General features: G+C 44.9%; 1 protein-coding gene across 2 annotated transcripts; it reads right to left on the bottom strand.

Moving 5' to 3' along the window:
* Positions 1-2,314: 2,314 nt before the first annotated feature.
* LOC105911726 (pikachurin) lies at positions 2,315-22,828 on the bottom strand. 2 transcript variants are annotated; one of them, XM_031558867.1, is made up of 24 exons: positions 22,403-22,828; positions 21,245-21,354; positions 18,135-18,221; positions 18,009-18,035; positions 17,782-17,899; positions 17,254-17,389; positions 14,609-14,772; positions 13,743-13,852; positions 12,915-13,251; positions 11,346-11,446; positions 11,012-11,112; positions 10,521-10,665; positions 10,053-10,242; positions 8,941-9,066; positions 8,439-8,682; positions 8,017-8,128; positions 7,702-7,818; positions 7,026-7,206; positions 6,454-6,477; positions 5,951-6,029; positions 5,431-5,574; positions 4,985-5,068; positions 4,598-4,701; positions 2,315-4,266 (listed from the first exon to the last, which is right to left on the bottom strand). In XM_031558867.1, the coding sequence occupies exons 1-24, from the start codon at positions 22,503-22,505 to the stop codon at positions 4,115-4,117; spliced, it is 3,096 nt and encodes a 1,031-aa protein (XP_031414727.1). In that variant the 5' UTR covers positions 22,506-22,828; the 3' UTR covers positions 2,315-4,114. The 2 variants fall into 2 exon arrangements, with proteins under 2 accessions (XP_031414727.1, XP_031414728.1); XM_031558868.1 differs by lacking the exon at positions 6,454-6,477.
* Between the last annotated feature and the right edge of the window lie 2,537 nt (positions 22,829-25,365).

Genomic DNA, 25,365 nt, shown 5'->3' with positions numbered 1-25,365 from the left:
ATAAAATGATGGAAAAAATGAATAAATGAAGGGACATTTAGAATAGATAAAAATTTGCGATTAATCGCGATTAATTTTGAGTTAACTATGACATAAATGCGATTAATCGCGATTAAATATTTTAATCGTTTGACAGCACTAATAATAATATATAGTAATAATATAATAATATTAATAATATAATACTAGTATTGTTTTCTATTGATAGGTTCTTCAAATTTAGACTTTTTAAATGTAGTATTTTCTAATTCTAGTGGTTAGTTAGTTAAGGGGACAGTTGGATTGTATTTTTTCTTAAGGGTTGCTCTTTACTTTTCAACAAAGTAGATAAAGTTGTATTGTAGGTTCAAATGTACAGAAAATGCCACATTTCAGTAACTTTTAAGCCACTTTGACTTTCGAGAGGGCTATGTTTCACGTCCATTTTCTATTTTAAATCCAGTCATCTTACACTTTCAGCAGGGAGCAGGGAGTCTCCAAGCCTCAGAGTCTGTTCCCAAATATATGTAGTATCCTTATAACAGTGTACTTATGTAACAAATACTACAACGCACGTCTCAAGTACGAACATGCTATGACATGTTACGAAGCCTAATTAATTATATCAGTGATCCCAAACTGTGTCATATCCATTTTTAAGAGCAGTGTGTGTTTGTGTGTGTGTGTGTGTGTGTGGCTTTATAGCTGTACCAACCTCTCTATCCTTGTACTATACCCATCAGATTCCTGCTTAACATGGTCTCTGGTGAGACTGGGTGAGGGATGAGTTGGTCTTTAGGCATTCTTCCCGCTGTGGAAGAGTTATGTGTCCAGAGATGAAGAGATGTGCTTCAGTGAAGAGCCTCTCAGTGTCCTGTGTGTGTGTGTGTGTGTGTGTGTGTGTGTGTGTGTGTGTGTGTGTGTGTGATCCATCGGGTGCATGGGAATGGATGGCAGCCAAGTGGGGAGAGAGGAGCCACGCTGCCCTGCCCGGGGTTGTGGGAAAGGAGAGGATCCTGGGAGAGGAGCGGCGTCGTCTGCGCCCCAAGCCAAGAACGAGAAGAACAAAAGTGAGCCTATCAGCTGCGCAGGCATCTGGGGTGAGAGCGGAGGCAAGCGGATGCCTCAAGTGTCGGCCACATCCTTCACAAAAATGGGTTTTCAGAGCATGCCAAGGAGGTTTGGGCATTTCCCCGAGCATTTCCCCTTCCTTTGAAGAAAAAAAAAAGAATAGAGAAATGGAGAAATTAAGAAAACAATCTCAATGACTGAATATTATGCCTTGTAATATAGTCCATAAAGACACCGTTTCAGTTGTGAATTAATGATTGCCGACAGTCAGACTATATCCATTGGGGCGTTTGAGACATTTTGTTCGTTCTCTTTCACCTGTTGCAGCACCAACGTAGTGACATATTCTCATTTAAATGATCTGTTCTCAGAGCAATTAGGCATCCATACCACTACAGTCAGTCCATACAGGAAACGTCTGCTTAAGAGGTCAGGACCGTTATGAGCTGTTATCTAACATTACGGCAGTATCGGGACATGTGTACATGCCGAGTAATAAACCCCAGAGGATCATAAAGAACATTAACCCCTCGCTCTATGCCATAATGCCGACTGCCCCTCTCCGTTCTTCACCTTCTGGTGATCCGAATGCATCCAGCCATGATGAGCATCTTCTGTAGCCTACGACTCGATCCTACCGAGACCCTGACCACAAGGTCAGAGGTCAGAGGTCTTCGCATTCTCATGCTGACGGGCCCCATTGAGGTCACCAATGCTGATGGCCCGGGTCAGAGGGACGGCGCCTCACCAGCGGTGTCACTTTCCCGGGCCAGGCTGAACCAGGTGATCCTGACAGACGTAGCCTGGGGTGGCCTCCGTCGACTCGAGGAGGATGAGTGAAGATGGCATCAATCCACACAGCTTCCAGTGACCATCAGGCCCCCCATCCCCCCACCCCCACCCCGCTATCAACGCACCCACACTCCCCGTGGCCGCCACCCGCCACTGACCACCGGCCTGTGGCATGGGCACTCTGTCTCCATCAATCTCAGCCTGGCCGATGACAGGAGCGGAACGGATTTAGAACAGAGCAGTCGCCGCTTGACAAGGTATTAATGAGTCTCCCCTGATAAAATGTGTCAGGAAGCGTGGACTAATTAAGGCTGGATCTGACCAAAACATGACAGAAAGTATGAGCAATGTATTTGTCTTCTGGCTTAATTGGCTGGTGGTCGACCAAGTTATGTGTTAACGAAGTTTTGCGGGGGATGACTGGAGAGTTTCCCCGAGACATAAGGAATGGGTGCCCGAGCTGACAACTTTGCACAATATAAATAAAAATAACTTTAATAAAGCATTAAAACAGTTGCTTTCAGTAGTCACGAAGCAATAATCAACAGCCTCATTTTGGGAATGAAATAGTTTCTCACTGGGAAAGACACTAGTTAAAACGGGGCAGAATGGAGTTGGAAGTTGTGAGGGTAAAAGTTCATCAGGGGTGGTGTGTGCTCTCAGTAATCAGGCCTGGAGTGTATTGCACAATACCACACAGAGGCAACAGACAAAACAAGCCCTTCATAGACTGAACAGCTGAACTGGGAAAGCAAACAAAGACGGTGCACAGACAACATAAAAACGTAATACAGTGCATAAACAAGAGGGGCTATGTTCTGTAGTTCAACGTAGTATGCAAAACAGTCTGTGATGTCAGATAAATCTGTATGCACCTACAGAGAGCAGGGAAGCCTTCAGTGAGAGTCCACATTTTTTTTTGCATAATGACCCCGAAGTGGTGCTATATCTGGTAAAATGACATGGACAACGAACAGGTGTCTGCCGGATCCAAACACAGCCTTGCAGTCAGCCAGCCATCATCAGATCAGCCGCCATGACAGCTCCAGCTGACCGAGCACCGCGGGGGCAGATCTTACAGACACGCGACGGCACCGCATGTCCAGGGCAGAGAAACCTTTTCTCCTCTCCTCCTCCTCCTCCTCTTCTGTTGCTACCTCAGCGCCAGCAGTCCGATTGGCAGAACATCTTCACAAAAAAAAACTAACAAACATTCCGTTTGAAGAACAAAGAACATACAAGGTCGTTCTAAGGCATGCTGAAGCGCAATAAATAAAAAATAAAGTCCTTTGGGAGATGCAGCATCTTTGTGCTGAATGAGACCTAGTTCTCAGCCTTTGTGTTTGATTCCTTCTGTTGGTCAAACGTTGATGCATTTATAATGGATGACACATGTTCTTGTGTTTGCAAAGGGTCTACGTGAGGGTTACGTTTGTGGTTGTCTGGATTTTAGGTGAAAAAATAAACATAAATAAACATTTTAGGCAAACAACATTAGTGTTGGCAGCCCTGGGAAGTAGAGTGTGTACACAAGCTCTGGGTGATCCAGGCAAATCCACTCCTTTCCTCGTGAATTAAATGAGATGCAGTTCAGAGGGCATGGCTGGTGCTAGCCAACTAGAATACAAGAAAACTAGAGTTTTTCTTTTTTTTTTAAACTTAGGAAGAGGTTTGAGGAAAAGTAATTACAAACATAATTTTGGAAAGCTTCAGGCCCTAGGAAAACATTTGTAACATTAAAAACACATAAACGAGTTGCTGGCAAAACAGCGTTCTTGAGTGCTGAAAAGAAGCTGATCATGTCGAAGGGTTCTTCACTGTGGAGCAAGTGTCTCCTTGTGCCGGTTGTCTCTCCTTAACACATGTTTGTATCTCCTTAACACATGTTTGTCTCTCCTTAACACATGTTTGTCTCTCCTTAACACATGTTTGTGATGTTGATGTCATATGGACTGAATAGGAGAAGAGGTGTGTTGAAGGTGGGACACAATGACACAAGGACCTAGTGGGGGATGGGGCTCCATGAAGAGTGGCTTTGTGATTGGAGGGCTTCTGCAGGGCCCAAGGCTGTAGAGAGGGGCTATAGGGCCACAAAGGACTGCGCCTAAGACGTCATACTGATGGAGAAGAGGCCCTGCATAGTACAACCTTATCCAAGCTCATGGCCACACACTGTTACAAGTTTATCAAAGAAAAATTGAAAGCTGTTTGAGCTAGTCAGCTGACGGAGGAGGAGAGGGCCCGTGAGGGAGGTGCCTGGTAGGTCCACAGGTCACTCGAGACACGTGTCAATGTTCTTGCCATCCGAGGCCTCCTCCATCAAGGAGATGTGGAAGTTGGCGGAGAGCGAAAGGTGGGAGATGCAGCCGACCAGGCCCCTCATGTACTGCCTGTGAGTGTGCAGGGAGATCTGCTTCATCCCCCCTGTCGAAGAGAGAGGGAAAGAGAGAGAGAGAGAGAGAGAGAGGGAGAGAGAGAGAGGGAGGGAGAGAGAGAGCAAAGCCAAACATCAGCAAACGCCTCCACCAGCACCACCTATATATAGCCTATAGGTTTTAGGCAATTGTGAATTCTGCTGGGTATGCCAGCTACTCCTCCATCATTGTCAGTGTCATCATTATTATCACCATCATTATCATTAATATTACCAACACCAACACCGTCAAAATTATCATTATTACCTTTGTCATATTTGCCAGTTACATCATCATTACAATCCTAGCACCAGCTGACCTCATCTCCCACATAGACTCACCTATATACAGAGGTCCATTGGAGTTGAGCTGCCTCATTCTCCCTGGAGACTGTCCCCTACCTGTCTTCTGACCATTCACGACCAGCCGGCCATATTGCCCATCTCTAAGAAATGAAGCGGAGGCGGAGTACCATATTACATATGCATTACATTTCCTTCCTATTCAACCATGAAGCAGAAATGTCAAAAAAGTGTTAGTTCAAAGTGATTAGCCAAAGATAGACATTATGTCTTGTAAAATTACCCTATAACAGCAGGGATGACAGTATTACGCACAGTCATCTGAGTGAAATCATCACTGAACACACTGAGTCCATTCACTTTGTCACACTTTCCTTAATCGTCTCGACTGAACAAATGTGTATGAGGAAAACTGGGCTGCTTTACCTCACTGCTTTCAACTGGTGCCAGCGACCATCATTAAAAGTTCCATTGACCACCACCGTGCCAAGTCCACTACCAAGATCAAAGCTGATGAGAAAACATATTATTGGAGTTATTTTACTCCTCACGTGACTTAACCAGAGCACAGTGTTAAGTTAAACATCTTCTCAGTTCATTTGCTCACATAAAGCAGTGGTAGTTGTTTCTAGCATATCCTACTAGTACAATGACTGCACTAAGACTGTTGTTTCTAGCATATCCTACTAGTACAATGATTGTACTAAGACTGTTGTTTCAATCATATCCTACTAGTACAATGATTGCACTAAGACTGTTGTTTCAATCATATCCTACTAGTACAATGACTACACTAAGACTGTTGTTTCAATCATATCCTACTAGTACAATGACTGCACTAAGACTGAAAGAGCGAAAGGAAGGCCCGGCACCTGAAGATGAGCGCTCCGCCCTGCAAAGCCAGCGACATGAAGTCAGCGCCAGCGAGACCTGGCCCCTCCCCTCGCCACAGCAAGAGCCCATTGGGGGCAGAGCATCGGAAGCGCAGCTGCACATGGGTCCGCAAGCCAGAGAGCCTGAGGGGGGTCGGGGTTTGAGGGAGGAGGGGACGATGAGAGGAGGAGACATGACGGCAGAAAATAGAAAGAGGAAAACAGAGACAGAGAGAGAGAGAGAGAGAGAGAGAGAGAGAGATAATGATTACACGGGTAATCGAGGAGAGGTTTTAAATGTGATGATTGATGTATCTAAACCTGCTTGTTGTGATAATAATGATGATGATACTTTATTGTCAGACAAGTCTGAAATGTTTCTTGCTTATCAGCAGGTCCATTTGCAGCATTGGGTAGAATACAAAATTAAGACGAGAGACAAAAACACATTCATTTGAACCTAACATTAAAATCACAAAAGACAACAGCCTCTTAGTTTTGTGCTCTCTTGGTGGCATACCGTTTCAAAATATTTCTGCGGTCAAATTTGAGGTAGCTTCTACCAGTGAAGAGGGGAACCTCAATGTCTTCTGTCACAACTGAGGGGGGACACGAGAAGAGTGTTACTAAGAGAACCTGACGGAACATGATCATTATGTGTACCTTAAAGTCAAACTTATAACCTTAGTGTTATTTGGTTTGATTCACTTTGCTCTCCCATTTAAGCTGCAGAAACACTTATAGATAACTCATAGATAACACAAAGATTTAAGAATGAAGCTAACCACCCAGCATGCCATAAACTAGATACATATTGAGATTAAGCATCTGTAAACACCAGCCCATTGTGTCATGAATTCTAGACTCTAGATATCTAGATTCTAGAAGCCCTCTACACTAACCAAGTGTTCATCCTGCACGGCAGCACAGTGGGGTTTAAATGTACCGTTTAGTCAAGAGAATAGCATGAGTCAACCTGCAGCAGAGCAGAGGGAGGGTACAGGGGGCACAGGGGGCACTTACTGTCGAGGCACTGGCCCGCACAGCCTACACGGCACCCAGCGCACACAGATGGGGAGCAGAGTGAGACACACATTAGTTCACTTCAGGCACCATGCGAAGACAGTTCAAGCAAGTCACAGAGCCACCAAAACAAAACACAACAGGCAAACATGCAGGCAAAGAGAGCAGTGGGCAGCCTCCCAGATGCAACACAGATGCTACCCGGTCTTCTTATAAATAGAGTTGTGTGCCTAAGCTGTGTGTGTGTGTGTGTGCGTGTCCTGTGTGTGTGTGTGCGTGTGTGCGTGTGTGTGTGTGTGTGTGTGTGTGTGTGTGTAGTGTATGAATACACTATTACTGTTACTGTTAATGCAGTAAGCCAACATGCAAGCAAAGGGTTGTCATCACATATACGAACATGTCATACAGTTGTCAGTTACATTATCATGCAGTCATCCTTGTGATGAATCTAAAGCCTTTCAAGTTGTCTTTTAATGTCTGTGAGTGTCTCTGTCAAAACATACTGTTTTCGTGTACAAAAGTGTCTATGTTTTCTATGGACATTAGTATGTGTATGTAAGTACATGTGTGACCTTTCTGACAGTGGTTTCCGTGGAAGCCTATTGGACAGTCGCATTGGTACTGGTCTGCTCTGGGCTGACACGACCCAGCGTTGGCACACGGGCGGGTACCGCAGGGGTGCTCCGCGTTCCCCACATTCACCCCCTCCAATGAGGACGCAGTGAGCGGGATCACATGGTCATTCAGCAAGACCTGGCAGCAGAATAAACACACACACACACACACACACACACACATGCACGTACACACACACACACACACACACAGACACACACACACACATGCAGACCAGCACAAATGCAGTCACACAGGGTATGCAGTATGCAGTCCTTGTACATACACATACAGTATATACATACGTACATATCCAGCATTGGCATTAAGACCCACCACAGATGCACACGTACTCACTGGCGCACAGTGTACACACACTCACACCTACACACACACTGGTCCTGGGGGTTCAAAAACATGCCCCCCCCCCCTCCAAACCCAGACAGACACGCACAGAGACATGCACACAGACAGACACACACAAACACACACACACACACATATATAAAAATCCCTGCTGTGGTACCCCTGAGAATAAAGCTCAGAGGTATGAGATAACAGGTCAGAACACAGAGGCACAGTTACACAATTCCACATGAAAGCCGACAAACAGAGAGAGTGTGTGAGCGCCACCTGCTGGATGCTCCCAGTAAATGGCTCCGGTACTCCAGAGTCCCTCCGGGTGGCACTGTAGTCCGGGACTCCCCCCAGGTACAGAGGAGAGCTACAGCGGATCTGAGTGAACGCGCCCTGCAGAATGGAGAGGGATGACAGTGTGCTATATCATCTACATATGCTGTACATACATAGATCAATAGATAGATAGCTTGACAGAGAGAGAGAGAGAGAAAGAGAGAGAAAGGGAGATAGAAAGAGAGATAGAGAGATATATAAAGAGAGAGAGAGAGAGAGTGAGAGAGAGATAGATAGAGAGAAAGAGAGTTGTACATCTGCCATGCCCTCCACAGTTCTCTGGCTGTCCACTTGCAAGATGCCCTTTCTGGCCGTGCGAGATGCCCGAGCCTCATGCCAGCTGAACAAGCTGACAGCCTCCTCACTCCTAGGGGCAGATGGGAAACAAACAGCACATTATTCCTCTGCTTTCCTGTTTCTGTTTGTTACATTGTTGAAATCATAAATAAAGACTCATGATGAAGTTTACAAGACCGCATAAACATACAGAACAAGTTATTGGCTATGACAAAGCATGAATTCAGAGAACAAAAGTTATTGATTAAATGTGTATCTTCATCAAGTCTCTCTTTATACAGAGGTCAGAAAATGACTTCATCATAAATTAGTTGTAGTTACGCTATCTGTCCACAAGAGGGCACTCTTTAACAATCTAAAATCCATCCGTGTGAGTTCACCTGAGAACTGCCGCTCCTGAGCCACAGTCAAAGCGGAACTCCACATGGCCGTCCACCAGAGTGACGGACAGGAAGTCGCTGCTGTTGGCGTCCTGGCAGTAGAGCAGGGTTCCGTGGGGTGCGGAGGGCCGGAAGGTGATCTCAAACTCGGTGAAGGACAGGTAGTGGCGCTGTGGATGAGGCCAGGGGGCGCTAGCGTAAGACAGCAGCGACTCGTTGAAGTGTGGCACCGACAGCCAGAACTCTGGGAAGGACACATTCTTGTTGATTTCCCAACTCTGTTTTGGCTGGGTGCTAAAAATATGGTATTGCTTTCTCATAAAAAATAAAAAAAATCAACAAAAGCTATTGTTATAAAACTATTGGAAGAACCTGCATCCCCAAAACCCTGACAGCAGTGCAGTTCAGAACAAGAAACTTAATCTACTGTGAAATGTGTGGTATGCTGACGGCATGAAAATGAAGCGTTCTTTATCAAACCCATGTGAGGGTGGATGCTTACTCTCTTGGCACAGCGGTCCTCTGTATCCCAGCGGGCACAGGCAAATGTGGGCATCTGCTTGACTGCTGAAGCACGTTCCCCCGTTGGCACAGAACACCCCTGAGCAGGCATGGTCACTGCACTCACCTAGGACGGGAGTGACCAAAGACAGTGACTTCATGCATGCTGGTCTAAAAAACACACATGGCACACCAGTAGCAAAACTGAGCAGAGCAGGAAAAGTCAGTTATTGGTGGAGTATTTGACTTTTGCAATTAAAACCTGTGTGTGTATGTATGTGTGTTTGCAAGTGTGTCATGTGTTCTTGTAGGCATGTCTATCTCGTGTATATCTGTGCACATGTATGTGCATGTGGGTCATACGTGTTTATTCATGCCAACATGCTGGTCTTTACCATCTCTGTGTTGTCTGAGTCTGCTTGACAAGCGAGCCAGTGGTTATGGTGGAGGCGCTCACAGACTACTTGGGGTCGTAAATGAACCTGAGATATATGAAATCTTGTTGAGGTCCATCTTAAGGTGTAGTATTTGTTGTTGTCTGTGGTAGTGGCATGTGTATGGAGGGGTGTGGCTCTGGGACGCCAGACACCACTGTTGAGCCTTCAGGGCAACCGGAGGTGATGTGGGCCTAATTCAATGAAACACTGAGGAAGAAAGGTGCTTGCTTGAAAACCCCAGAGAAAAGCTCACGAAGGCATCTTTGTTGTTGGTCAGTCATGTTGGCCGGGTTCTATGGTTGGTCAGTCATGTTGTTGTGTTTAGCAGTTGTGGGGTACAGACAGCGCATGTTGTACTGTGAAGGAGGGCCTTTACGGATCCCGGGTACAACATGCGGCGCGTGTTGCGGCCGTCTCCGGCCAGTTGTGCGCTGTTGTTGGATCTATAGTTGGGCAGTTGTTATAGTGGTTAGGTTGCTGGCTATGAGTACTTGCATGTGACAGAGAGAGGATTGGCTACTGTGGGACATCCTCAACCAATAACACAACCAATAACATCTTTTGTGTGTGTGTGTGTGTGTGTGTGTGTGTGTGTGTGTGTGTGTGTGTGTGTGTGTGTGTGTGTGTGTGGACAGAAGCAACTGAGCACACATGTTCCTTGCCTCTCTCCACTCACCCACGTCAGCCCCAGAGAGGGCACGCCCCAGTGGCCAGGGCCTCATGTCCACCACTCTGCGGTTGACTGACAGGCTCTGCAGGCAACCCTGAAACCCTCGGTTGGTTCCTGCAGCCCTCGCCAGCCAATAGCCATTGGGAGTCCCGCCCACATAGAGTGGAGTGCGGAAAGTGATCTTGGTGTATGTTCCCTGCACGTTTAAAGACAGAAACACACATAAGCTTACAAGGAAAGGTTTTTAGCTAGTCCCCATGGAGGAGCTCTTTAAGGTTATACATATAAGTAGTAAAGTAGGAGTTATTTAAAGGGACACCTTGTAAGAAAAAAAGGAAGAGGTCTTAGTATACTGTATGTATGTGTGCATGTGTGCGTGTGTGCGTGTGTGCGTGTGTGTGTGTGTGTGTGTGTGTGTGTGTGTGCGCGCGTGTGTGTGTGTGTGCATGTGTGTGTGTGTGTATACACTCCCACCTGTGACTGTCCTGTGGTAGGCGTGTGATTATCCAGTCGGAGCCAGCCGGTCGTGCCCTCCCTGTTGACGCTTACGCTGTGCCACTGGCCCGTGACCACCCCCCTCTCACTCACCAGATGAGCCGCTCCGGTCCCACAGTTATACCTGCAGCACACAACAGGCCTCAGCTGCACAGCAAACACATCAGCATCAGGAGGGGCATGCATCCATGTGGTGAGGAGGTTAACACTAACTCTGCGCTTGCTGGGAGTGAATTTAGTTTTGCCAGAACCACACAAGCTCAGCCTCAGAATGACCTGACCGATCAGATGTATCAAATGCTTTATGCCAAATACGCTATCAATACACAGTATATCTTCAGTACAGTTTGATTATGCAAAACACTGACTTAGGATGCTTAATGGGACTATAGCACCACCAACACTGAGAAATGTCATGTGTGCCCAGAGGCCCACTGATGGGAGGCTGGAGAGGGTATGGCAGGAGAGACCTGAAGTGCAGCTTCCCTCGGTACAGAGCCAGAGAGGCGAAGTCCCCGTATCCGTGTTCATTCTCACCGCAGTAGAACAGGAGACCGTCCTCATTGTCTGCCTGTATGGAGAAGAACACACAAAAACGCACACACAGACAAACACACGGTCATGCACATTGTGTGCATTCACTCTCACACACACACACACACACACACACACACACACACACACACACACACACACAACTGAGAGTCAACACCGGTTTAACTCCAGTTTACCAATAATTTCCACTTTGATTGACTGACAAACTGTAAACTGTATGAGCCTGTTCAGCTCCACATCAGGACACACCTTGAACTCCAGGCTGATCTGAAAGGAGTGGAAGGAGTTCTTCAGAGGGTCAAAGGCCATGTAGGAATCACCATACAGCCGAGGGAACTGAACCGCTACAACTAAGAGAAGACAGATTGGGGGAAAAATCAAGTGGTGAACAGTCTGGGTAGTTCAATGACAAAGTTTGTCTTAGAATAAGAAGAAATGTTTTTAAAATATACATTATGAAATATGGAACTCAAGACATGTATAGCTTGTAACACACTTTAGGCTACTAGGCTACTGATTTAAAGCAGGGACTGCAATTCTGGCGAAAGATTGCGGATGTTTGAGCTCAACAGACGATCAAATGGCAGCCCTCCCTTTCGTGCTCCTGAAGCTACGGGTTGATTGTCTGGGAGCGTTTATGGTTTATGGAGTGTTAATGTGTTTGTTTCTCATTTAGAGTGCCAGTACTGTGTGTACAAACACCAGATATCATTTCAGGGTACACACTGATCGCACATCTAGAGGACTGCATTACACTATTTGACAACAAGTGAGAATTTTAAGTGAACTGTGTCTTTACCTGACAAACAATTCCACAAACTGGACATAATCTGGTGAACCAGCTCCACTAGAATGTCCTTAAAATAACTCTCACATTTTTCCTTCTGTTCGGAAGCTGTTCACTCTCTTTCTTCCTTCCTGCCTTGGTCTCTCTATCTCTTTCTCTCTCTAAGAGTACTCTATCTCTGGAGGTCAAGGCGCCTCTCCCGGTTCGCGTACATGGATGTGTCAGGCATGGGTGGTCAACCCCCGAGCCAATCCTGAGGGCAGCACTCTTCTGGGAACCCATCACAGCTTCTTACACCTCCATGTGACAGGACAGATCTGCTACCCCTCCTCCTCCTCCTCCTCCTCGTCCCCATGTTCCATGTGCCTTTTTCAAACATGACTTCTCACTTGACCCATAGAGGTCAGGAAAAGTCAGTCCTCATGGTGATAAAAACTGGAACATGATGTTTGACAGGAGACGGCCCTGGGCACTCTAAACGGGTCTACAGGTGCCTTGAAGGATAGGTTACTCAAGGTTTAGTGTGGTGAGACTAAAAAGTCGTCTAAAAGTAATAACAACATTTGTGGATAACAAAGAAAAAGATGGAGAGAAGTATTACAACTTAATATTTACATAAGTTACATGGGCCAAATTCATGATCAATTCCCCCAACACCATTATGTAATTAACCTGTATCACAGCAAAGACTATTTTATGTATCTGTCTGTCTTTCTACCTATTGATCTGTCTCTCTCTCTCCCTCTCTATCCCTCCCTTCCTCCTGATCTCTCTAACTGTCTGTGTGAGGGCCTGCTCACTCACTCTCTCCCTCTGTATCCCTTTCTTCCTCCTGATCTCTCTAACTCTCTGTGTGAGGGCCTGCTCACTCACTCTCTCCCTCTGTATCCCTCCCTTCCTCCTGATCTCTCTAACTCTCTGTATGAGGGCCTGCTCTCTCCCTCTGTATCCCTCCCTTCCTCCTGATCTCTCTAACTGTCTCCCTTCCTCCTGATGTCTCTAACTGTCTGTGTGAGGGTCTGCCTACTCACCCTCGGAGCAGGACTGCCCTCCTCTGCCCAGGCTGCACTGGCATCGGGAGCCCCCGCTGGCGTGGTCGTCCACGCAGATGGTGTGGGAGGGGCACACGGTGTCCTCGCAGGGCAGGTCGTACAGGCGCCTCAGCGCCCCCCGCCACTGGGTCATTGGTGCCGAAGGGGGCAGGGGAGGGCCGAGGGTGGTGCCAGAGGGGGCATCGGAGGGGGCATCAGAGGGGGTGGATACGGCAGGCAAGGGGGCAAATCTCCAGACGTTGCCACTTATCTGTGAGGCTGGGGCTTCTGGTCGGGAGGTCACCTGAGGCTTCTTGAAGTCTTTACTGGGAGAGAGCTGTTGACAAATGTAACAGAAATGATAGGTATTCATTTTCAAGATGAAGTTGTGCTCAGTCCTTAAATGTAATGCCATTTTGGTGCCAAGTAGGAAGAATAAGTGACTGAGCCATAAAAACAACCAGCACTTAAATGTATTTGATTTGAATGATTATTGTTTTTCAATAACCATTGAATGTTTATTGTATACAAAGCCAGCAGTACACAATCAAAGATGTGTTTGATCTGAGCCCTAGCAGCCTTTTTCAGAGAGCTTTTTGTTGAAGATGTTTTAGATCAGCAGATGAGGGGATTTCAACGCACAGATAAAAGACTCCAGTCTCCAGTATGTTATGTCAGTAAGTGTCACGACCTTTGAACCAGGAAGTAGTATTGATGACACCGTGGTGCATGGGCAGGTGTTTAAAACACAAGATGGCTGATCACTGAAGGCTGAGCCCAAACTGCTCCATTTCCTCGAATAGATGCGGGTTTAATAATCTGTCTCACCTCCTCAGTGTTTGCTCTGTAGTCATAGTCAACAATGACAGCCTCGTCGTTGGCGATGGGGTGGATGAGACGCTGTTTACTGAGTGCTCCACTGCCAGCCTCTTGAATACCTGCAAATCATCGCACGTGAGCCACGCAGTCTAATATCTGTTAAAGTCTGACAATCTGATCTCTGGCTCACAGACAAATGTACTTGGACATTTAGGGGTTTTTGCATGTGGTAGTAAAAGTAAGAAGGGAAAGCTTTCACTGCAAGCAATATTTGATAATGAACTTAGAATCTGATCTTCTAAGTATACCGACAATATATCCTCCTGGGAACCAAGAAAGAATTTACAGAATAGCTCAAAAGAGTAAGAGGGTATGTGAACTACAGAGGACACAAGTCTATGGGTTGGTTCGCAGGAGGTTACAGTCACCATTCTGAACACATTCCTACACTTTCTTAGGCATTGCTGTATGATGGAATGAAGAATATGATGAATAAATGAGAGCTATTCATGAGAGAAAAAAGAGAGAAAGAAAGTGAAAGGTGGAGCAAAGGAGAGTAAACCCCATAAATAAATAACCTTCTATTAATTAATGGCTGAAGCCTCTTCCCCAGTTCATGAACATGATAGCATAAGTGATACTCAATACACAAAATATTGTCTTCTGACACTCCTAGTAAGCATGGGAAAGGCATGGGAGTCGTGGTAGGGAGGCATGGTAAAACGATTCAGTCTAGACTTTGAAGTAAATAATATCTCAGCTTGAGACCAGAAGTTAAATGAATTTACAGCCACTGTGCAGCTGGCTGCCTTGTCCTTTTTAATGTTCTCAACCTCAGATTTTATAGTGTGTAGTCATGTAGCTAAGATACTCACTGAGAGTCCAAATGCCATTGATGGAGCTCGGGTCACTGGCGCCGTTAGAATTCACTGCTTGGACCATAAACTGGTAGAGTGTGTCTGGACTCAGTCCTCTCAGAACCATGGAGTTGGTCTGAACCGGCACACGAAGAGATGTCCACTCTGAGTCCACCTCTGGTCTAGGGAAAGGAAACCATGGAAACCATTTTTCAAAACATTCTGACAAAAGTTGTTCTACCATAGAACTTTTCAAATGACACGTTGCACTCAATGCACAGATTGCAGGGGAAAATAAAACATGGGTGGTGAGATGATGACCCTTCAGAGTTGACTTGATACTATGATGCCCCCTGCATCCGTATCTTCCATCCCCATCAGAGCTTGGCTCAGAGAGAATCGTATAGGCTTTACTGTCCTCCACTCTATCCACATCACAGGGATCTCTGTTGCACTTGCTCGTATCATTTTATGGTTTATCCCATTCTCAAAGACATCGATGTACATCCAACTGGTTTGGGAAATAAATCAAATCATGACATTACACAATTACTAACAAACGTGGCTGTATAATACAGCAAAAGATATTTGTGTTTTCCCTTCCCGGTAAAAACAAATGGATTTTTTTATTTAATAGATAAGAGATAGAAATGTAATCCTTGACGATTAAAAAATAATGGTAATCTTATCGTAGTCAACTGCATCAGTATTTTTTGGGTGGCCCCACACATGAATCTCTTTGGGACCCTTTTCTCCTTTTTCTCACATTTTTAGGGAGACGGCTTTGGGAGGTGCCTTGTTTTGGTGCTTTTGTAAGGTCACATTCAGTTGTTGTCTTTGGTCTACTCTCAGCCATGCATGTCCAAGCACAACCCATCCCCCTCCATCCCTATCCAGATAATTTGTTTCCATTATAAACTCTCGCTGCTTCTTTTCTTCTCTGGGGTAAATCTGTCTGTGTAATTGGCTTGTTTGTCCAAAACTTTCCGGACCACTACCGACAGTTTTTTCTCTCAAGCAGCACTGATGGCGCATGGTGGTTACAATCTTATCTTGTGCAACACTCTCCAGCATGACATATAATTAATTACAGTACACTATAAATAACAATAACATGCACCACATCAAGTTCAGTTTGTCAGTACGAAGAACAAATATTTGAACACCTGTCTCACAATCTGTGAATGCTAAAAATCACTTAAAAGAAACCATTTTAATGAGATGTATGCTATCTTTTTTCTGCATGCGGTTGAAGATGCACAGATAAACCCTGTTGCGGTGACAGACTGGAACCGATTCATCGCCTCTGAAATCTAAATTTAAATGTCTTCAGAAGTCCATGAGCAGCTGAACATCCAGCTCACAATGGCCTTTTTCTTTTTGCAATACTGACAAACATCTCGTCTGATCTGAGTGTGTGGTCCCATCTCCTCCCAGGCCTCTCTAGACAGCACAACACTTTCTTGGGGGCCCTCTATGCAGAATCCCTTTAGCCTCATTGAAAACCACGATTCACCGCGAAAGCATTCAAGCAATGTCCTTCTTTGATACTTTTGCTGAAAATGGATACAGGCACAAACTGTATTCTGCCTGCAAAAAGACCTTGCCAATCCTGGAGAACAAAAATAAGTAAAACTCTATGACCGTCCAGTGAGTGTGTATTTTGGACTGGTACTATGCACAAGTGTACATACAAGTCAAAATGTGTGGTCTCTAGGCAAAATGCAATACAAGTTGGCAGGTCTGCTGTAAGGACTATTCCAAAAAAAACAGCTTGCCAGTCTATCATTTTAGGCATCTCTATGTTCTCTTCTTCTTCGTTTTCTACTTCACTATACTGAAAACAGCACTAGAAAGAGTAACTTGGTGCAACTTAATGGCAAAGAGATGTTCTGGTTCTGTTTCAGGCGTTTACAGTGTGTTTAAATCTGAGCGGCCACTCCACCACTAATGTAAACATCACGCTCTAACCCTGCATTGGAACCTCCAAAACACCATCAAGGAAAAATCAAGGAAAGACAATACAGTCTCCTTCGGCTGTGCTGGGCGTGGTAGCTTAGTCTTTCAGTTATTATGAGACGATAAAGAGGCAGCAGGAAGTATACATTTTCCCTTAGTTGGATGGCGGCCATGATTCTTGCAACAGACAGAGGAGCTGTGCCAATGTTTGTATAGTTTTTGTACAGTGCCAAATTCCAGTTTCTGTTCTTTGTTACTCAAGGCTTGCTACTGTAGCTTCAGGGAGAGCAGCTGTTGCTGAATACCAAAACTACACTGGGTAGAGCAGCAAGACACTTTTACTGAACTGGAAAGTTTCAGAATGGAGGGAGTGTGTGTTTGGGTGGTTGTGTATGTGTGTGAGTGTGTGTGTATGTGTGTGTGTGTGTGTGTGTGTGTGTGTGTGTGTGTGTGTGTGTGTGTGTGTGTGTGAGAGAGAGAGAGTGTTTCAGGGCAACACTACTTCCTGCTTCTGAATGTTCTTAACTAGCTCATATGTAGGCATACATCATACACAACCGCATATCGACAGACTGCAAAAATCTTGGTGTAGCCATGTCATATATCTGAGAAGTGCATTGGTGCATCACGTGAGAACCTTCCATTGTTCCTTTCACTGGTGTGCTACATATGATGGGAGACTTAAGAGTAGATGAGGTGTTTACCTGGTGTAGGAAACCAGGAACTGCTGAACAGGTGAAGCCCCTTCGGTTGGACCCGGTTTCCATGACAACACGATTTCTGTATGAGATGCTGCTACCACATGCGGTGCTGAGGGGGACGCTGGCCTGAGGCATCTCTCTGTGGCAGGGAGTGACGATGAGAACACAGGAGGAGCCTTCACATATTTCACAACTAGTTAACAACATTTAGACTTTTATTTATCAGTCATGTTCATCTGCAGTCAGGCTGCGTTCCATGTTGTGAGCCCAGCTGGTGAACATAAAATGTACCACGACAGTAGGAAACAAATTAAAATTCTTTAAAAATGCTGTCATAACTTACTGTCAACCCAAAATTGAAAAACAAATGTTTCAAGGCTGTGGTCAAAATTCTTTCTGTATAATATATTGATTTAATCAGTAGGTCTGACTAACATGGCACCATTTAGCTTCAATTGATTTGCATTACCCAGTGGTATGCGCACTTCAGTAAAAAAAATTCTTAGTGGTCTGTCTGAGTGCATTTCTCACCGTGGGAGGCTGGCATTATGTCCCTGGGCATGCTGGGTCGCCCCTCCCCCGCCCACCCATAGGCTGCTATGGTCACATGGTACTGGGTATCATTCTTCAGATTGGACACCTCCATGCTCTGACATTTACAGACAGAAATACGAAGTTCAATAAGATGTTTCATCATTCTACACTGTCACTATTAATAATGCCAAAGGTTATTTAACAGATCACCAGGTTTGACTTACAAAGTCGACAAGTCCATCCCATGGCACCTGAGAAGTTGGAGCAACATAACTGGATGAATAAGCAGATTCATAAAGCCAATGTCAATTCTTATCACAATAAAACATTTCATATGAAAAGTTGCTCACCCTTCTTAACATGTCTACGCGGAGAGGCATATTCCGTGCAATAGGTGTTCCTACAGGACTGTTGTTCTTCACCTCTGTTAAGAACACCTAAACAAAGACATATAGACAAACACACACACACACACACAAACACACACACACACACACACACACACACACACGCACACACAGACAGACACACACACACACACACACACACACACACACACACACACACACACAAACACAGAACCATATACTGTGTCAGTAAAGTACTGTATTCATTGAGCAGGATGGCTTCGTTGATTGTAGTCTTAATAAAAGTATCTCCTTAGTCTTCCCCTGTCTGTACTTAATGGTAGTGTTGTGGTTCCATTGTTACTATAGATTATCTCCCCCAGACCCTTTGTCTGGTTTCATAACAGTACACTTGTAGCCTTGTACACTAGCTCTGCATTCACACTGTAATCACGGCCCACTGAGGAACCTAAAAAGGGGACAGAGCCACAGAGATTGGACATGCTCTAAGCCCTGCACCATCTCCACAGAACAGCCATGCCCCGGGGGCTGTCGCAGAGACGTGGGAAAATAAATCGAGCGGAGTCCACGAGGTCGTCGGCGAACGCCGAGCTGCACAGCTAGGTGCACCGGCCCCCTGCCGGGGTGGCTCCATTCACTCGGCGGGGCGAGAGAGCGGGCTTTAACAACCCTCTCGTTCTTCACCTGCTACAGACACAGACACACCCTGCGGAGGCAGCACCAGCGGGAGCACCGGGGCGGAGAGAAAGACGAGTCTGTTACTGTAAGCATGTCGTCAGACAAAGCTAACAAAGCCAGCACATCGCATGGGGTCTGGAGAACCAAGTGCTCTCTCCAATCACAACAACAAGAGCAATGCTTAATTGCAGGCATATGTAAACACAAGCCCAACTCCAAACAGGAGAACTCTCCTTGCTGCACAAAGTATTAAAAAGAAACAGCAAGGAAACCAGATCCAGAAAGAGATATGGAATGGGTTTTTTGTCCAGGACGAGAGTGGAGGAGGAGGCCTCTGCGCTCTACCATTCACAGGCTGGGTGCCACCGGCTCAGGTCAAGAGAGACACATCCTGGGAGAGAGGGACCGGTTAACAAAGCCCAGTGACAGAGGCGAGTTTAGATGCGCCTCCGCTAATCCCCCGCGCTGTCTGACAGACGTCTTGGATGCATGGCTGCATTGAGCTCATCCCAGAGCAATGTGACCCAAATCCTGCTTACAAACGCACGCTTATGGTAAACTAATTATAGCAGAGTGTTCAAGCATGGAGAAGAAATCAATTCTTTCACACTTAACAATGCCTGCACCAATGGATGATTTTGCAGAGCAAATTGTTCAGGAGAAACACAACAGACAAAAGAGAGAGGATCTTAAGCAAATGCCCATTAAAAAGCGGAGGAGAAAATAATGCAGCTGTTTTCAATGTGAATAACCAATTCCAGGAACATGTGTTTTTCGTGGGTACTTTGAATAATGCTTTTTGAAAGTCAGTTGTGTTTGTGATGAAAGATTTATTGGCAAACAGAACAAACTCTGCAACTATTACGGAATGCTCAGAAAATGTGCATAGAAAGCAAAACACCCTGATTAAACGTTGGTATCAAACAAATAAACAGAATATAAAGAATTCTAAAAAAGAATGATCACCAACGCTCTCTGACAGCACTCAAATGCTGCAAAAGACTGTGAATCACCTACAAGCCAATTATCTAAATTGTGATAAATCTATTTTGCTCTCCAGAATCCTCCCCCAAAAGACACACCATAACAATTTAGTTGACATAATGGCTTCCCATCAGTTGAACTCAAACAGTGAAAGCGCAGTTGCAGGACATCCCTGCAGGGTTTTGGCTTGGGCCAGTACAAAGCTTTTCCCACACGCTCTCGATCCGGAGCAGCGAGTCCAGGCTAACTTCATTTTAAAACCAGACAGTGGAAGGGACATCTGATTTCTATCAAAATGTGATTAACTTCAAACAAAGAAGGGGCAAAGCAGTGGCCTTTTGAGTGCACGGCATTCGCTGCCTGTACAGAACGCATGCTTGTCATAGCAGTGCAGTAGTATCATTCCTGAACCCTTCAGAGACACATTCGTAGTGAGTATCCATCTTGCAGCCCTGGGATCGGGTTCATGGCCCGATGCAGTGAGAACCGCTCCCATTACGTAAGCACAGCCCTCTGTCACCACAGAACTTTACAACCATTCTCTCGCGGCACGACTCCGTCTGCCCGGCTAAGTGTTACAAAGGAACTCTGGAAAGTATGACTGGTGTTTAGCAGTTCAGCGTAGACACTTCCTTTGACCGCACCATCTCAGACCAACACTGGAACTATTTATAAAACCCTAAGCTTCTACTGTGAAAAGAGGTATATCAAATTGTCCATATAGGATGACTCTTAAAGGTTATACTATGAATATTCACTTCAGAGAAGGATCTTTTTTTGAAACTCAATTCAGACCAAGACAGGTTCTTGGTTTCTCTTCAAGAAATGTGAAACCTGCAGGGTCCCACAAAGTACCTTATATCTATAGGCTATTCTACGAGGATCCCTTTTTTCTGAGAACTGTAGGAATTTTGGATCATAAATGAAGCCATTTCCTGGCAAAAGGGCTCTTCACAGCTGAAAGTTGTTAAAAAGCAATTATCCCAGAGTGAATCAAAAGCTTAAAATAAAACCTTAAACGGTGCTCTCATTGGGATTCGGAAAAGATCCTACATTATGTTTACCAATACTACTGTAACCACTGCTATGACAGTATAGCTGTGCGTGACTGTGTTTGTGTCGGCGCGGCTCTTTGAGAAGCACGACTACAGTGACTGTTTCCACACAGCTGTCGATGCTAGTTGGCTGGTCAGTGTTTTGGTCTGACTAAGCCAGTCATTTTTGGTGCTGCTCCTAGTTTTGGAGCACACGTGTACAATCTGCTCCAGCTCAAACACACTTGTTTTTCTGGGCCCTACTGTTCCTCCCAGGACTATGTGGGCCTCACAGAGTTGCCTGAGAGACTGTGTCAGGTATGCTGGGGTGAGGGGTACCAAATGGGAGAGGGGGGGTGGGGGGGGGGGGGGGGGGTCGAAGAGGAGGGGGCTTACCCGGTAACCCATGACAGCGGTGACATGTCGCCGTGGCACCCTCCACCTGACAGCAACTGCGGTGCAGTTCAGCGTCTCTAGCTCCACATCAAGGGGGGGACTAAGGGTCTCTGAAAACAAACACACTCAAGATACATAAACAAATACAGCTGCACACACACACACACACAGACACACACATATTGAACACATCCACTTGGGATGTTTACACCAGATATGCATATACGAGGACCAATAGTATTGTGTACTTTTACACAATCAGGCACATGGATTTATGCATACATGTTCAGTGTGTACAAAATACACATATCATACAGACAAAGTATATAGCACCACAGATAGCTGACTGAAGAAACACCCTCAATAATTGTTTAAATATGCAATAAATTATCCCAAGCTATCCTAAGCTTTCCCAATCGACCACTAAACCACATACCATAAAAACAGCTTCTGAGGAAGGGAGAAATGTGAAGCTGCGAGAGAAGACTATGTGGGTGAAGGGGGAAAGTCAGGACCACTGCACTTACTCTGCCATCAATCTTCCTTCCCCTGTCAGTAATAGCCTAGCACTGCTTCTGTCACCAGCTTGGCTCTTGAGCTGTGAGCTAGCTGGCTGGAGCTCCAATAAATCCTGCACTGTATGGCACCTATCTGACTCCTATTCCTCAATGGCCAGGTTGTCAGAAGGTTTAAATAGGTATGGAGCACTCAATTCAATTACTGCTGACAGTCTAATACAGCTCAGTCAAGCTCCTGTTTGAATGACCTGTATACTGTATGAGAAACTGATGTGTAAGTAATCACTTTACATGTCCTAGTTGTAGGATATAGTATGCTTTGAGCTGAAATCACAATTTCAGCTGATATCAGAAAGTCAAAGTTAAGTATTCTCCCAAAAAGAATCTGTTAGTAAAACTAATTAACTCATGGTAACTACTTGTAGGCTAATGGTTTCGTAACTGTGGCCACCACCAAGCTAACAGTCACCTGTCAACTATGCATGATAAACTTTAGTAGTTTTAGAGTATTGGTGTATTTTCATTAACATTTCGGTTTTTTTTTTATTAATATCTAGTTAATGCTAATGCACTCTTAAGCTAGAAAACTGCGAGTAAACTAGTGCACAAAGAGACTTCACTAGTTCTTAACTCCACTTACCCAAACCACTGTCTGCAGTCCGCCTGAGTGAACAAGAAAATCCAACCATCTGCAGGAGCATCAACAAGATAACAGTTGCTCTACACAGCGAAAAAGCCATCATTTAACTTCCGTACATGTAACAGCCTTACAGTATTGTGCATAAAAGTGCGTTGCGACTGAAAGGAGCACGGCGGAGTGAGATTTTAGAGCTCAACTGTTGCTCTCCTTGGCTCAGTAGCGTCCCACGTCGAGTTTTTGCTCTACTTGAAGGGAGGGAGCAAAATAAACGGATTTGCAAACACACAAGGAGAAGCGCCGATTTGTCACGGTTTGGTTAATTCGTCCCTTTTTTCACATAACCACCGGAGACTCATGAGACTAAGACTAAGTTGGCAAGTAGGCTACAGAAGAAACAAATGAGTTACCTGAAGGTCTGAGGACGTCGGGGATTAGAAGATAAAGTATAATCCTTCTAGTTGGAGTTTGTTCAATGCTAAATTGAGTTTAGCTTCTTCTGTGTGTGTGTGGAAAAAGTGATGTAAGTGAGAAGACTTTTCAAGAATTGATAATAGGCTATAATGTATCAATTGATTATTAAGAATGAATGAGAATTCATATCAGCAATCTATTTCATCCATCTATTTATCTATCTATCACAAATTAATTGCATCTCTTGTCAAAGACATACACTTGGTGCTAATAACCTACACTTCACATTTACATAGGAAATATAAATAAGACAAATAAAACCTTACTCATCATGACATATAGAGATGCATGGAAGACCGTTTAACTTCCAGTTGTGATCTGAACTCAAGATAACAAAATAACTTCCATGTTCTTTGGTGTGGTGTTTTAGCTGCGAGCCACTGCTTTAGGTACAGCACTAAATGCTAATTTCTGATAGTGGATAGTGGAGTTCTGTATGAAGAAGTCAGAACCAGATATTCAAACACATATAGACAGCTCCACCAGAAAGACAAAGAACTCATTAGAAAGGGAGACGGCGTGCTTTACTACAGACATGCAGACAGACAGGCAGTTTCATCTGACTGACAGACAGATGGCTCTGTAAAACAGAATGATACTGAGATCATTAGGCACATATGACTCCACCACAGTCAGACAGCTTCCTAAGTACAGAGTCCAGACAGGTAAACAGGTAATCCATCGGACAGAGGAAACAGACAGACAATAGCTCAATCAAGCAACGTTCTACCAGCCAGCTGAACAGGATCATCAAGCTAGTCGACCTGCTTAGAATAAAAAGGACAGCCAGGATGGCTTCATAAATCACACATACAGTGCTGCTTGAAAGTATGTGAACCCCTTGAGCAGTTTAGAGTTTTCTGTTGTTTGACCATGAATTTTCTCTATTATCATCACCAGTTTTCCATATATGAAATGTCAGGTTTATGTTTATCAATTGCATGTACTTAGAGATAGAGTTTAGATGGAATTGTGTGAGTAGCCAAAAAACTACATGAAACATGGAATTAGTTTATGTGCAAAAGTAAGTGAACCCCCAGCTGCATGGGTGAAGTCAAGTAGGTAACAGATTCGGTGAAACACATTTGGGTGCTTAATTAGTCAATTAAGCAAACAAATCAAATGAGACATCCTAATGAAAAGGGTTGGGCAACACAGAATAAAGGAGAGAGGAAATTAACCAAACTACTGTAGTGCCAAGGTGTACCCACACAGATCAACAATGCAGAGAGGAAAGGAGATATCCGAGGACATCAGGAAGAAGGTACTGACAGCCCATCTGTCTGGTGAAAGCTATAAGATTCCAGCCCCATCCATCCACTGTAAGACAAAACATTTACAAATGGAGGGCATTCAACATGACCGCAACTCTGCCTAGAAGTGGACGCCCATCAAGAAGCACCAGAAGAATAATAAATCAGGTAAACAAACACATCACCTCTAAAGAGTTGCGGACCTCTCTGGCAGCATCTGGGGTAAATGTACATGCATTTACATGGCTACTCACACAATTCCCTCTAAACAAGTACATGCAATTGATAAACATAAACCTGACATTTCATAAATGGAAAACTGGTGATGATAAAATAGAAAAATCATGGTAAAACAACAGAAAACTCTAAACTGCTCAAGGGGTTCATATACTGTCAAGCAGCACTCTATGTGTGAACTACTTTCAGGGCAGGATCAGCTGCATGTCTCCGAATGAAGGTGACCCCTGTGTGCCTCACGTATAAACATACACACTTCAGTTCTCCACATCTTTCCCATTGCCTTCTTTTTCCAAGGGGTTTCATTCGCTGAGGAAATTGTGCAGTTGGGCTCATCTGCCCAAGCAGGGTTTATAATCTTCCACAAATCCCAGGGTCACTGACAGTATTTCCTGCTTCTTCTAAGAAATGGGAAACACACACACACACACACACACACACACACACACACACACACACACACACAATGTGCATCATGCTCCTTCCAGGAAGAGCATCTGACTACTGGACTCTTGTTACTGTTGGGAGTGGAATGGAAGCGCCGTGCTGCACTCTGTTCAGGTTCCAATCAGTACCGCCATCGCTCCTTATCTGATATCCTGCTGCTTAATCAATACACATTTACGGGATTCTCAGAGCCCCCAGGCTTGGATTTTGAGACGCTGTCCTCCATCAAGGCCCTCAAAACCAGTTACAGGCTCACTGATTTTACTGCTGCTTTTAATTAACCGCATCTCAGGCTTCCAAAAACAACAGCCAGCATCCATTTTGTTTTCATTCATCTTCCCGGAGATGAGCCGAACCTAAAGCCTGGAGCAAGACGGCAGAATAAATCAGGACTTAGAGAGAGATAAGTAAAGAAAAGGCAAGTGAAATGTATTTAAGTACCATATTTCATGTGAAAAAGGTAATTCAAAGTGCTTTGCACAGGCATCATAAAATACTACAGACAAAGGTAAGAATAGAATAGGGGGGAAAGGAAAGGAAAATATATTACGTAAA

Source organism: Clupea harengus, chromosome 21 (genome assembly GCF_900700415.2).
Source record: "Clupea harengus chromosome 21, Ch_v2.0.2, whole genome shotgun sequence".
In the NCBI taxonomy this organism is placed as follows: domain Eukaryota; kingdom Metazoa; phylum Chordata; class Actinopteri; order Clupeiformes; family Clupeidae; genus Clupea; species Clupea harengus.
The sequence above is the reverse complement of the archived record's forward strand: the minus strand, read 5'-3'. Positions and strand labels throughout refer to the sequence as shown.

Bases quoted from the DNA above. Each gene is read 5' to 3' on its own strand.
- LOC105911726 (XM_031558867.1), bottom strand. From the start codon at position 22,505: ATGATGGCTTTTTCGCTGTGTAGAGCAACTGTTATCTTGTTGATGCTC. The intron at 18,036-18,134 runs GTGAGCAACTTT...CCAACTTCTCAG, and splicing joins GCGTAGACATGTTAAGAAGG to GTGCCATGGGATGGACTTGT. The intron at 6,030-6,453 runs GTAAGTGCCCCC...GTCCCCCCTCAG, and splicing joins TGCGGGCCAGTGCCTCGACA to TTGTGACAGAAGACATTGAG.